The following is a 13,756-nucleotide window of genomic DNA, read 5'->3' as shown; positions in this document are numbered from 1 at the left end:
GAGGGCCTGGAGCCCCGTGTGCCCGCAGTTCAGGACACACCTGTGCTCAGACGAGGTGAGAGAGACAGACACAGAGACACAGAGCCAGGGAGCAGACGCTGCCGGCCCTGGGCCGCCTCCTGCTGTCTCACTGCAGAATTGTGGGGAGTTCTAGTTTGTTAGTAGTCGCGATGGGAAAACAACCCATTCGATGAGGATTCAGCCAGGTAAGTGGTGTAACGCTTAAGCATAATTAAAAATATCTGTTAAAATGTTAGTGCTACAGAAATTTTCAGGTGGTTCTGAGCTGTTTACTCACTCAGTATTCTTTCCAGTCACGCTTCAGACTTTGTCGTAATTGTTCTGAAGGCCCAGGACCATTGCCTCCATTGACAGTTCTGTGACCAACATTTTTAAAACCAATTCTTCGTGCTTGGGCTCCCAATTTGATTTAATATCATATTTTTAGTAGTTTGATATTTGGAATTGGCTTCGTTCCAGAAAAACCTTGAAAAGAGTTAAACTTCTTTCATTGTTTTTCTTTAAGTAGTTGATTTAAAAACTCTATTGTGGCGATAATGATGTTTTGTGCTAAGATGGTTACTGCTGCTTTATGAGCCCCCGCGTCCACTCCACGGTAACCTGCAGGCGTCCTCTGTTGTCTTCACGTTGTGCAACAGAAGTAGAAGTGGTGCAGGGGCAGGAGGGGGCTGCAGGGGGGAAGGGGGAGGGGTGCAGGAGTGGGGCACAGGGGGGGTGTGGGGCCGCGGGGTTGTGGGGGGGCGTGGGGGGGTGGGGGCTCAGGGGGAGCCAGCGGGGGCTTCCTAGGGCGTACGGCCAGAAACGCAGCCCGCTGGCGGCCATCACTGTCCCTCTGCCCGCAGGCTCTCCCCTGTCCCCCGTTGGGCACAGGCTCTGGGGGACGGCACGGCACCGTGCACGTGCTCACCTTGAACGGTGAGGCGTGCTGCACAGACGTTCAGCCTTCTCTGCTGATGGCCCAGCATGTTTTCTGTTAAATCCTTGAGGTGTCGCTGGTGGAGCAGACACCGGGCTTGTAGGGGAGAGTGCTGAGTGAAAGTGTGATGAAGCGTTCTCCCCTGAAGGTGCTGCCCGGGCCACGCGGTGGGATGCGTGTGGCCATGGGGATGCCCCTTGGAGGGAGCCACTTGGAGGGAGCGCGGCCCTGACCGCGCCCTCGCCTCCTGAGCGCCTCGTCTGTGTTGCAGGTGGTTCCAGCAGGGCAGCAACCCCCATACGGGGACTCCCGACTGGTTGTACACAGGGGGTTACTTTGAGCGGAATTTCTCACGCTGCCCGGATATCTACTGAGGGGCTGGAGTGGCCCCGGGACCCGGGACTGGAGGCTGGACTCCGTCAAGCGGCTGCTCGGAACTCCGGTCGCAGCAGAAACCGGCTTTTCCAACGACCGTGTTCGTGCGACAGCACCGTCCCCGGTCGAGGATTTTATTCTAATTAACGTTTGATTGCCAAACATTTTACTACTGTTGCAGCCTCTTCATAAAGCTTCACTTGGGATCATCATGTTCTCGTTAAGGGTGGAAAAGGAAAATCCTTTGCAGTCCCTTCATATGACGGGGCTTGGCTGGGCTGGTGTCACTGACAGTGCCCTCTTCTTGTAAAGTTTATAACTAACGTCCATGGCCCGGAGGGGCTCCTTAGTCATAGATCCCTCCGTCGTCCTCCTTGTAACGCGGGGGCGAAGGGTTTCCTAGACTGTTTTGAATGTGAACCAGTAACAGGGGAAGATGGATCTTGAAAAAAATCCTTCGAAGAGCTTTCTACGGGCCAGGAATTATGGTAAAGAAGAGTGAAGATTTTCAAAGCATCAGATTGAATGAAATGAAAAGTTGTCAGATTCTGTATTTTTTACCAATCTTCAATAATGTAAAGATTACTTTTAAAATATTTAAGTTAAAACTACTTGAATAGTATTTTGCTGAAGAGCAAGATATACATTAATCACCAATTGTATACTGTCCAAGATGAAGCATTACCGTGACACCCTGGGATGGCCGGGAACCTTGAGGGTATCTGACCCAACGCCCCGGGCTGCTCCCACCTTGAAGGGAGCCCCCCGCCTCTGGCCTTGCCTGCCCCTCTTGTCACCGGGGCTTCCAAGTCAGCGCGGGCCACGCCGTGTCAGAGAGAGAGTCACTGCTTGCCGTGTTCCCGTCTTCCCCAGCATGCACGTTCACACGCGGGCGAATCACAGCGGGTGTGCGCTGCAGGAGGGTCTGAAGCAGCCTCTCCCCACAGCCTGTAATTAAAGTTATTTAACAAAAAATAGGTGTATGTCCATTTTAGCAAACATCTTTTCAAATAACTGTGGTCTTTCTGTAGAAATGTCAGCACCACAGGGCGCGGCAGAGCTCCGAGCGGAAGGCCGCCCGCTGATCGCACGTGCACTTGCACACTCAGGCACACGTGCGGTCGTACGCAGGGAGTGGCGGGTTCTCCGTGAGAGGACGTCGTCATTGTGTGTCCAGGCTTCAGCGTCACATCTGTTATTAAAACACTTTTTAAAGCGAATACTTGTGCTGAAGGCTTGATTTTGTAGCTTTGGACACCGGAAGCCACGGTGTTGGGAGAAACCGAGACTGTCTGCCCGATGGGGACGTGAGTGGAGCCAGCGGCAGGGTTTATGGGGGGATGCTATTCCGAGAGGAGACTTTGGTGTGTCTGGTTGTCTGGGGAACCCTGTGTGCCTGTGGCCAGGGCCAGGCTTGTTCTCCACGGGCGAGCGCAAGCTGAAAATGTCGAAGGGCATCACCCTAGGACACATTTAAAATGGCAGGATTTAGGGCATTTTAATGACTTCTTCTCAATGAATCCATTTCTCACGGCCACCAGTTATTGGCCAACAAGGTTTGTGCATTTAAGTCTGCTGGCGAGGCCAGGTTTCAGGGGCACATCGGCACAGGCCTGGCCCAGGCTCCAGAGGAGAGGGCAGGAGGGCTGGCGCCAGGGCCCAGTGCACCTGCAGGCCCTTGTCGCTTGGCTTACTGATTTTAACCTGCTGTTTCTGCAAATACTGACAAGTCAGGTTACTGCCTCTTCTTTGTCTCCCTGGATAATCTCGGATGTCAGGTGTGGGTCTGTAATAAAGAATTTTTCGGTAGAAAATGCATTTTAAAAAACAAGCACCTGCTACGGATTCATTTGGCCTGTGTGGAATGTGATGGCCTTCTTGGCCACGTGATGTCCTTGTGGCTTTGCCATAAGGGGCCCAGGAGCCTTTTAGAGTCGTTTTGTAGCTTAGAGCGTCTGTGGAGAATGAAAAGTAGAGCATGCTTTCCCCAAAGACCTTGATATTTTGCTTTTGTCTCCCTTTGAAGTTAGGGTTCAGTTGTATGTCCCTTGACTCTGCACATTTATCAAGAGCCACTGGAGATTGAGCTGTGGACAGACAGATGCCGTCTGGGAGTCTGTCTTGTGTACGGTATAAACTAATGTCATGGGGCCCCGTGGTGCTGACCAGATTTCACAGGCTGCCTTGTGTCGGGGACAGGCAGTCCTGTCAGGGTCGCGGGGCTGTCATGGTCTGTCCTGGGGTGGCCAGACCCGAGACATCACCGGCACTGGCTTGGGTGTGGCTGGTGCTCAGGAGGAGGCAGTGGAGAAGCAGGCCCTGGCCCTTCAGGACGTCACCGCGTTTGCCATGACACGCTGCCATAGAAGCCAGAGCCCAACAAAGCACTCTCGTTTCTGCGCGGGCGCACGTGAAACGCGAATGTCCAAAGGGCTCTTCTTCACAGACGGGGTGCTCTGGGAGTGTTGGCGAAGTCCTCCACAACGAGGTTGGAAGCTGGAGTGGCCACAGGCAGGGTACCTCTGAGGAGCAGCTCTGAGGGCTTTCTTGCCCACCGTGTCCCCTTACGACCCCACCCTTAAAGCTCATGATGCCCGTGCGTGTGGAAGGGTCAGCCCACAGACCTGCCAGACACGATCTGGTGAAGGGGGCCCATGTCAGACCCAGGGCACTTGGAGAGGTATCAGGTGCAGCCCTGGTAGCCTCTGGGAGCCCCAGGCAGGCCCAGGGCCCATGCCGCTGGCCTCGTGTCTGACTAAGCAGGGAGCCGAGCCACTGGGGAGGCGTTTACGGTGAATGCGGAGGACCCGCCACCTGCTTGCTGGGTCCTTGTCGGAACCCAGGGTCAGGAGATCAGAGCACGGCAAGAGAAACGCCGGGAGGCTCCCTGAGCTCCAGCCAGCTCTCTGGCAGCCCCGCCATAAGATGCTTCTCAGGACACTGGCTTTTAGAGAAAAAGTGCTCCCCAAGAGAGATGGGGATGGACTGGCTTTACCAGTCTCCGGTATCCAAGAGGAGCGTGGAGCATGGTGGCGATGGTAAACTTCCCCAGCTCAGAAGCACCAGTAACCCTTCCCCTTGCGTTCCAACGGGGAGGGCAGGGGCCGTGAAGAGCTGCGTCCCCCAGGGGACAGGAGGGCCTGGGGCAAAGTTCAGACAGTACAGAGCTCCCCCCCACCACATCCAGTTTCTCTCATCTCAACGTCCAGACGTTCACACATCTTCCAGAGGACTTTCTTGTGTCCGCGGTGGGTGTGAAGATTGGGGTCCCTGATCAGGGCGAGTTACTTTGGGCCCCGCTGGCTTCCGCATTCTCCGCGTGCGGGTTTTGCAAAGTGAAAAGTGTGTTTGGTGGCTCTTGCTGGGAGTGTGCTGGACAGTCAATGCTTCGTGGTTGTACAGCTCCTTTGCCTCTTTGAGAACCAAACTGCCCTGAGTCACACGGTTTGTAATGGGCTGCGTGATCTCTGCGGCAGCCAGCAGCACGGACACCGGTCCCCCCTTCCTGCTGAGCGTGCGCGTGGCCGGCGTTCAACACTGTTTATCCTATCAGTGTAGCATGAAAATGTCAGGCACGAATACACGCTAGTGAGATGCATTTATTTTTATGATATGTAATAACTGGCAGCACCCATCTGTATGAACAGAATCAGGCACTCGCAGATTGTCGGGGGGGGGGGCTGGTACAGATCTGTGGAGGTAAATGTTAAACCCCAGCTCCAAATACAGATTTCTTTGATGTTTGTTTTGCACTGAACAGTCTTTCACTGTCTCAGCTGGCCTCTCTGGAAAGGGCTGCAGACAGGCTACAGACGAGTCCCCACACACCGATGTCAGACGTTTGGACTGTGTTCTGTAGGACTGGCCCAGCAAATGGATTGTTCCAGAAAACTGCTTGTCATGGTGGAAAGGGGGGTTCAGGGACACTTATGACACCACTGGGCGGGCCACTGGATGGGTGAAGGGGTCTGTGTTCTCTGAGCAGTGGGGAGCTCTGAGTGACCACCTCTCTTCTCTCCTGGGGATCAGAGCCCATTGCTGAGAGCCATGAAATGCCCAGAACACAGTGTCAGTCTGACTTGAGGGTCCTTGCTACCTGGCCGCTGTCCTAGGCTCCCAGCAGCCACATACTTCCCGGGACAATGAGCCGAGTGGAGACAGTCCTCTGAATAGCCACGGTGGCTCTGGTCCGAGGGACAGATGGTCCACAAGATGGTAATGCCCTTGGGATGCCCAGGTGCATAGATGAGGGGCTCCGCCCCGGGCTGTCATGTCTGATGACGTGGGATCACAGAGCACTCAGCGCTGCCAGAGCCAGGACCTACTGTCTTAGGTGCTTAATCCCCACAATTACCACCCAGTCCCATGAGTGGAGGAGGAAAAGGGGGTGCAGGAAGGTGGGCGTGCCCTCAGTTTCACAGCTGGTAAATGGAGAAAGTAGTATTTAACCCTTACTTATAGTGAAGCTCACCCCGTGTGTGCTTGACAAAACTCATACCATCTCATGGCCACCATCAACACATACAATCAGATGGCAAGGGTGTCAAGACCATTCAAGGGGGAAAGGACAGTCTTTTCAACAAACAGTGCTGGGAAAACCAGACCCCTATCTCACACTTTCTACAAAATTAACATGGATCAAAGACTTAAATGTCACACTTAAAACCATAAAATTTTTAATTTTTTACAAGATTTTAGTTAATTACTTGACTGAGAGTGAGCACAAGCAGGGGAAGAGGGAGAAGCAGGCTCCCCGCTGAGCAGGGAGCCTGACTCGGGGCTTGATCCCAGGACCCTGAGATCATGACCTGAACCACCCAGGTGCCCCAACCATAAAACTTTTAGAAGAAAGCATAGGGCACAAGCTTAGTGACGTCGGACTTGGCAGTGATTTCTTGGGTAGGACATCGAAGGCACAGACAGCAACAGAAAACAGACAAATTGGAGCAGATGAAAACTTAAAATAATGTTTGTGCATCAGACAGCATCAGGTAAAAATGCAGTCCACAAAATGGGAGAAAATATAGACAAATTCAACATCTGATAGGGGATCGACATCCAGAATATGCAAAGAACTTCTAAAACTAAACAAAAAACAACCTGATGAAAAATAGGCAAAGGACCCCAGTAGACATTTCTGCATAGAAGATGCACAAATGGCCAATAAGTCCATGAAAAGACGCTCGGCACCACTAGTCACGTGGGAAACGCAAACAAAAGCCACAGTGAGACCTCACCTCACCCCCGGGAGGATGGCGACTGTCGAAACCGAGCACACACCATGTGTGGCAAGAATATGGGTGGATTGGAACCCGCGAGCACCGTTGCTAGAAATCTAAAATGGGACCGCTGCCGCAGGAAACAGGATGACAGTGCCACAGAAGGTTACCAATACAATTACCAGACGAGCCGGTAATTTCGCTGTGATTCTGTGCCCAGAAGGATGGAAAGCAAGGTCCAGAAGAGAGATTTGCACGTTCCCGTCGACAGCAGTGTTGTTCACCATTGCTGAATCACAGGAGCAACCCAAGTGTCTGCCCGGGGATGAACGGATGAGCAAATGGTGACCTACGTGTGCAAGGGACCTTAAAAAGCAGGGGAATCCAGGCACCTGCTGCCACGTGGACAAACCTTGAGGATGTCATGCTCAGGGAGATAAGCCTGTCACAGAAGACAAATACTGCAGGATTCCGCTGACCTCACATACTCAGAGTCGTCAAAAGCTAGAGGCAGTAGGACGGTGGGGACGGCGGGGACGGGGAGTTTGTGGGACTCTGGAGGTGGGCGGTGGTGACGCTGCACATCATGGATGTGTTTACTGCCACCGAACGGCTCACATAAAAATGGTTAAGGTGGTAAATTTTATGTCGTGTGTATTTTACCACAATATAAAAAATTGGAAAGCAGTGATCAGTGGTTGCCAGGGGTGAGGGAAGAGGGGGGGCTGGACAGGAGGAGGGCAGAGGACGTCAGGGCAGTGAGACCACTCAGTGCGACACTATAATGGTGGGTACGCGTCACGCATTCGTCCAAACGCACAGCTGGCCCGCAGGGAGATGGGCTGTTGGCGACACCACGGTCCGTGCGGGTCTGTGGGCAGTCACACACGCGCCCGCCGGCGGGGGTGCTGCCGGCGGGAGGAGGTGCGTGCGGAGGGTGATGTGGAACTCTCGGTACTTCCTGCTCAGCTTTGGAGTGAACCTACAGCCCCCCCCCCCCCAAAGAAAGGATCATTGAAAGGAAAGAAAGACGATCACAGAAACCCATCTGCCAAACGGTGTTGTCAGGCGGGTGCACGGCTGTGTCCTCAGCGCTTGGTTCTGTCACGTTCTCTTCTTGGTGTTCCTACCCTTGTCATCCGTGTGTTTTAACTTGCATTTCTCTTATGAATAATGGCGCGGGCTCTCTTCTCCTGTGCCACTTGGTGGCTGTACCTCTCTTTGGTGACGTGTCTGGGCACGTCTTCTGCCCTCTTTCGAGTTGCGCCCATGCTCCCCGTGCCCTGCCCACCAACAGCGCAGGAGCCGTTGTGCTGCTCGCCCCACTGCCCTGTCCCCCGCTGCACCTGCAGCCGGGGGTGGGCGCACCCAGGGGCCTCGGCTGTACCAGTCCACCTGTGGCCACAGCCCTTTCTGGGCATTTGTTATGGAGTCAGCCTCAGACGCCCCCCCCCCCCCCCGGGCTCAAGGGGAAGTGATTGGGTGAGGGTCCTGTGAGGCCGCGGGCTAGGAGGGAAGCATACTCTTCGGCATGCAAAGTTGATTTCCCTGCAGCCTTCTCTGGCTCCTTTTTAACTTTTCCTGACTTTTCCTTCCTGCTGGCCCATGTTCGGGCAGCCAGATTGGACTTTCCCACTGTTGTCTTTGGTTTCCCCGAGTGCCGCGTGTGGGGGCCTCACTGTCATGTGCTCAAGGCCGTGCCCCTCTCCCCTGTGGTCTCTGGGACCCTAGGGTCTCAAGAATGATCCAGGCCCCCATGGAGCTTGTGTGTCTGGGTTTGATCTGTTGGTATTTACCATACTAGGAAATGAAAAAAAGTAAAAGTATTTAGCTAATTAAAAAGTAACAAGCTCATTATTAACATAAACAACATTTTTAATGAAAAACAGCTGTATTTTCCAAAACAAAGCAAAATTGGTGAGTCTTTAGATCATAAGACAACGGATACAGAAGTAGTTGTCCTTCGGGGCACCTGGGCGGCTGGCTCTTGACTTTGACTCAGGTCATGATCTCAGGGTCCTGGGATCGAGCCCCACATCGGGCTCCCTGCTCAGTGGGGAATCTGCTAGAGGTTCTCTCCCTGTCTCCCTCTGCCCCTCCCCCCTGCTCGCATGCTCGCTCTCTTTCTCTCTCTCAAATAAAAAATCTTAAAAAAAAAGTGGTTATACTTCAGACCATTATATAGAACGTTATGTAGGAGTTAAAATTACCAGAGTCACATGTACCAACGGGAATAAATCTTCAAAACAAAAACTACCTTCCACTTTGATACTTTATAAAAAGCTTAACGGAGTTTACTCTACACGTATAAATGACCAAATGTCAGGTAGCACGGTGGGTGGTGGCCTTGTGCTTGGAGGGGGTCTCTAGTGCGGGCTTGGAGGGCACAGGGCTCTGAGTGGGTGTGCCCCAGTTGCTTGCTGCCGAGAAGGTCGCAGCAGGTACAGGACGGAAATGGAGGGCATCCAGTCCTTCTTGTGAATTTCCAGTCTGACTCCATGGACAGTGGCCTCTTCCACTCCGTTCTGAGCACACACATCACCCTCTGGGAATTACACACACAGAGGGAATGTGGGGGGCAGCCATACTAGCGCTGTCATCACAGGGGAATGGGGGACCCCCCAGAGAATGGGGGAATCGGGGACTCCCAGGGGAAGAATGGGGGAACCCAGGGGAGAATGGAGGGAATACAGGGACCCCAAGGGGAGAATGGGAGAAGTAGGGAACCCCCCTGGGCAGCATGGGGGGCAGCCATGCTAGCACTGTCATGGGAACAGGGGGACCCCCAGAGTAGAATGGAGGGAGTAGGGAGACAACCCCCCCCCCCAGGGGGATCATGGAGGGCAGCCATGCCAGCATTGTCATGGGGGGGAACAGGGAGGCAGCGCGGCACTTCTGTCGCCCCCCAGACGACCACCGCCCGTGTTGCGGGCGCTGCTCCCACGCGCGGAAGTCCAGGGCTGTGGTTCGGTGACATACTCCTGGGGTCGCGAAATCGGCCCTCTCCAGCCCCAGCGTCCTAAGATCCCTTGACCCGGGGACTGTTTCCCGCACGTCTTGGATCTGACGTGTCGCACTGTCTGTGAACCTGAGACGCCCCCTCCCGCCCCGCAGGTGCCCCCGCTCTCCAGCGACGGTGGGGGTGCGGGCTCCAACGCCCACCGCTCGGTCGGCACCCGCCGCGCTGTTCCGGCGCCGCCGCCAGGGGCCGCCGCCGCGCCCCTATGACACAGCAACAATAGGAGCCGCTCTGGCCCGCGCGCCGCCCGCCCGCGCTTCCGCCGGAAGGGAGCGCGGGCGCGGGGCGGGCCGGGGCGGGCAGATGGACGGCTGTCCTTTCCAATCGCTGATGTCTCAGCGTCGGCCCCGCCCCTGATACGGCCCAATCGGCGGCAAGAGCTGCGGGAGGGGCGGAGCGAGAAGGGACTTCCGGCGGGGCCCGGCAGGCGCTGAGGAGGAAGAGCGAGCCCGGACGGCGCCTCTCGGCCGAGTCGCGGCGCGGGCCAGGTGCGGGGGTCGCCGGGGGCGGGGACGGCTGCGGGGGCGGGGCCTGCGCCGTCGGGGTGCCTGACCCGGGGTCGGGTCCGCGGAGGCCCGGCTGTGGGGGTGGGGGGCGGCCGGCGAGCCCGGGTGGGGGGGCCCGTGCGCGGGGCGGCGGCTCCGGGGGGCCTCGGGCTCTCGGGCTCGCCGCGGCCGTGTCGGCCCGTCCGCCCAGCGCGACGCCCGGGGGCCGCGAGGGGCCAAGAGCGGGGGGTGCGGCCCCGCGCGGGGGAGCGTCAGCGGGGGCGGCGCGCCCCCCGGCCGCGGAGCCGGCCTCGCTGCCCCGCAGCGCTCTTCTGCGCGGGCGCAAGCCGCCGCGCTGCGGTCTAGCGGGCGGGCCCCGCCGAAGCCGGCTGAGGACTCCACTCCCGCCCAGCCCAAGTTTGTCAACTTGTTGGGGGGCCCGGGCCGCAGAAAGCCCGAGTGCCGCGGGAGCGGGGGGGCGACCCGCAGCGGCGCGGTGAGTGTCGTGCTCGGGGGAAACCCGAGAAGCGGCGACGGCGTCTCCCCGGCACCTGGCCCCGCGGGCTCAGGTGTGGCCGGGCTCCGGGAGGACAGCTTCGCGGGTTCCCTTCTTCCCCGCCCGGGGTTGGCCGGGGGGGCCCCCTCTTCTTAAACCGGGTTTGCATGCTGGTCCCTCTTCCAGGATGACGACTTCAGGCGCTCTCTTTCCAAGCCTCGTGCCAGGCTCCCGTGGGTCCTCCAACAAGTATTTGGTGGAGTTTCGTGCAGGAAAAATGTCATTGAAAGGAACTACCGTCACCCCAGATAAACGGAAAGGGCTCGTGTATATTCAGCAGACGGATGACTCCCTCATTCACTTTTGCTGGAAAGACAGGACGTCTGGGAATGTGGAAGATGTAAGTGTCTATTAGCCTGAACCTGGTCTTAGGGAGTGCGGGTAGCTGCCGTGGCTGCATTCGGGACATCCAGCAGCTGTTTTACACTCAGAGTGCGTTGCTGGGATTCGCGGGCACCGCTGTTTTGGTGCCGACGTCAGTTGTTTTGCTTTGCTCATGCGTGTTCCAAGTCTCAGGGATGCCATAGAGTCCTTCCATCATGGTCTGTGCGTTCATCTGTGAAGATTAGATGCCTAGGGGCGCCTGGGTGGCTCAGTTGTTAAGCGTCTGCCTTCGGCTCGGGTCATGGTCCCAGGGTGCTGGGGTCGAGCCCCGCATTGGGCTCCCTGCTCAGGGAGAGTCAGCTTCTTCCTCTCCCCCTCTCCCTGCTTGTGTTCCCTCTCTCACTGGCTGTCTTTCTGTCAAATAAATAAAAAGTCTTAAAAAAAAAAAAAAAGATTAGATGCGTAGAACTGCAGGAGCCACGTGAGCTGGCCTGTGTCAGCTCTCTCTGAGGAGCTGTTTTATTTAGTGTTCTCTGTTCTTCAGACTAACTTGGTACTTGTTGAGAGCAGTGCAGAGTCAACTTTTAACTCATTTGAAGCATCATTCCCAAGAATGTCTGTTAGAAGTTGCACCTTCTGGGTTAAGCACTAGCCCCTCTGCTGGCCCTCATACCCTTGGTGGGGTGCCTCTGACCCTGGCTTCTCCATCTGATAGAGACCCTGCTGGTGAGGGGCCTGGTGACTTGTCTCTGCATCCTGCACCGCCTCCTCCTGTCCCCACGCAGACGTCTGTAGGAGCCGGCGTGTTTCCCTGGGAGGCGGTGGGGTCAGCAGCGTGTGTTTCTGTGAATCTGACTCTCTCCTCTTCTGTGGCTCTCGGGAGGACTTGATCATCTTCCCTGACGACTGTGAGTTCAAGCGTGTGCCTCAGTGCCCCAGCGGGAGGGTCTACGTGCTCAAGTTCAAGGCGGGCTCCAAACGGCTCTTCTTTTGGATGCAGGTACGTGGAAGGTTTTGTTTGCATTTTATGTTTTTCTGCCATAGAATCGGGTTGGTTGGTAGAATCCACTTTCATGAAACGGCTGATGGTGACTGACCGTGATTGTCATGGACCCTAAGAATTCTGGCGTGTCTCCTTGTGAGGGTGGTGGGTGGGGGGCAGTGGAGCAAGGATCCTCTTCCATAGTCCAGACAGTTGTGGCTGGGCTCCTGGTGCCCTTGCAATATCCGGAATTCCTGGCAGACCAACAAGAGTGGTTTCTGGACTGGAACCCAGTTTTGCTGCATTGACAGGCGCATAGCCTCTGGTTTGCTTGTCTTACAGCGTGTGCCCCACCCCCCACCCCCCAGCCATGAGCACCCCGTTGCAGAAGCACGGGTGACTATGTGTGTTCTCTTTGCTGTTTTTTACAAAAATGGAGTGTTCTCTCCCAAGCTTTTCTGAGCCCTGTCTCCCCTCCCCCCCCGCCCACCTTCCCCAGTTGCATGCTTTGGGGGATCCATGCACCAGGCTCCCTGGTGCCCCCAGCTGCCGTCGCTATTCCATTGAGCTTAGCATCCGCTGCTCCTTCTCCCACCTGTTGGCTGTGGAGTTTGTTTCCATCCCTGTTTTGTCGTTTTGTCTCTGGCATGTGTTAAAGAGTGACTCTACACTGAGGCTATTTCCTGTCCCGGAGGGAGGGGAGTCTCTGTGTTAAAACCTAGAAGTGGGCTTGTTAGGAGTGTGTATATGGGGGCATTTGCAGTTCTGACAGATGTTGCCACTTTCCTTCTTCAGAGGTTGACCCCGCTGCCCTCCCCCTAGCACGTTCTAGAGCAGGGCAGAAAAGGTGTCTGGGGGCCAAACAGGCTGTGCTGCAGACGCTTGCCCCGCCCGCGTGTAGAGGAGAGGCGCATGGACAAGGAGTAAATGGACGGGTGCAGCTCGTTCCAGTGAAACTTGATTTGCAAACACAGACGGGGGCCTGAGCTTGTTTCTCCACGTTTTTGCCAGATGTCCCACCAGCTCTGCCTTCCCTGATTCTGTGTCTGCCCTGGGGGTGGGGGACTCCTGGCCCCCAGCAGACCCAGTGCATGCTCAGTCATGGGTGCTTCGTCTCGTAGTTCTGGGGGCACTTACAGGATGGTGCTGATGACACCCTACACCCCGAGGTGCTAGTGTCCCGTGCCTGCCAGATGCTTCCTTGAGTTTCGACCAACCCTGAAGGGCCACAGGCTGGGGCTGTTCCGTGGGCAGTGGTGTGATAAAAAGGTTATTTTATTGTGTTACACGAGTTAAAGGAAGGCTTTGTGGCTTTTAGACTGTTGTGTAAAGCACCAGATTCTGGAGGGTCGGAAAGCATGGCCGTGTGCGGACTGGGTGCTCTTAGTGCTTTAGTCTCTCCACCCTCAAAATGACCGTTGCCGCAGCACCCACGACCCTGTCGGGCTGCTGTTCCTGTCAGTCCTGCTGGGTCCTCTCCTCAGTGCTGTGTGGCTGTGGATGGTACCTGACCTGTCGAGCCTTCCTCGTCTGTAAGCTACATGACTGGCGGTGGGTTGCTGCGTTGCTGCAGCTGCAGTCCTGTCCTCTCTCACAGGAGCCCAAGACGGACCAGGATGAGGAGCACTGCCGGAAGGTCAACGAGTATCTGAACAATCCTCCGATGCCTGGAGCGCTGGGGGCCAGTGGGAGTGGAGGCCATGAGCTCTCTGCACTGGGCGGTAATGGTCACCTTCCAGAATGTGCTGGCATGTCAGTAGATATCAATGACCTGTACTCCTGATGATGATGGCTGGTTGGGGTTGTTTGTTGTTTGTTTTTTGGGGGGCTTGATTTTCATTTTTTCATTAGAATTTTAT

At 55.9% G+C, this 13,756-nt stretch overlaps 1 protein-coding gene across 9 annotated transcripts in view; it reads left to right on the top strand.

Moving 5' to 3' along the window:
- LOC113258791 (ADRM1 26S proteasome ubiquitin receptor) overlaps nt 1–13,756 on the top strand; it is a 54,439-nt gene that overhangs the window by 37,798 nt on the left and 2,885 nt on the right. For 5 of the 9 annotated variants that reach the window (XM_057312429.1, XM_057312428.1, XM_057312427.1 and 2 more), the window contains 3 exons: nt 10,718–10,931; nt 11,799–11,915; nt 13,495–13,618. In XM_057312429.1, the coding sequence (XP_057168412.1) occupies nt 10,718–10,931; nt 11,799–11,915; nt 13,495–13,618 (455 nt within the window). Of the gene's footprint in view, nt 1–1,208; nt 2,533–9,932; nt 10,039–10,717; nt 10,932–11,798; nt 11,916–13,494; nt 13,619–13,756 lie in introns of those variants that run through there. The other 4 variants (XM_026503864.4, XM_048222292.2, XM_026503863.4 and 1 more) reach the window with 2 other exon arrangements.

This window comes from Ursus arctos, unplaced genomic scaffold (assembly GCF_023065955.2).
Source record: "Ursus arctos isolate Adak ecotype North America unplaced genomic scaffold, UrsArc2.0 scaffold_16, whole genome shotgun sequence".
In the NCBI taxonomy this organism is placed as follows: Eukaryota; Metazoa; Chordata; class Mammalia; order Carnivora; family Ursidae; genus Ursus; species Ursus arctos.
Note: the sequence above shows the minus strand (reverse complement) of the source record. Positions and strands in the feature narration are given on the sequence as shown.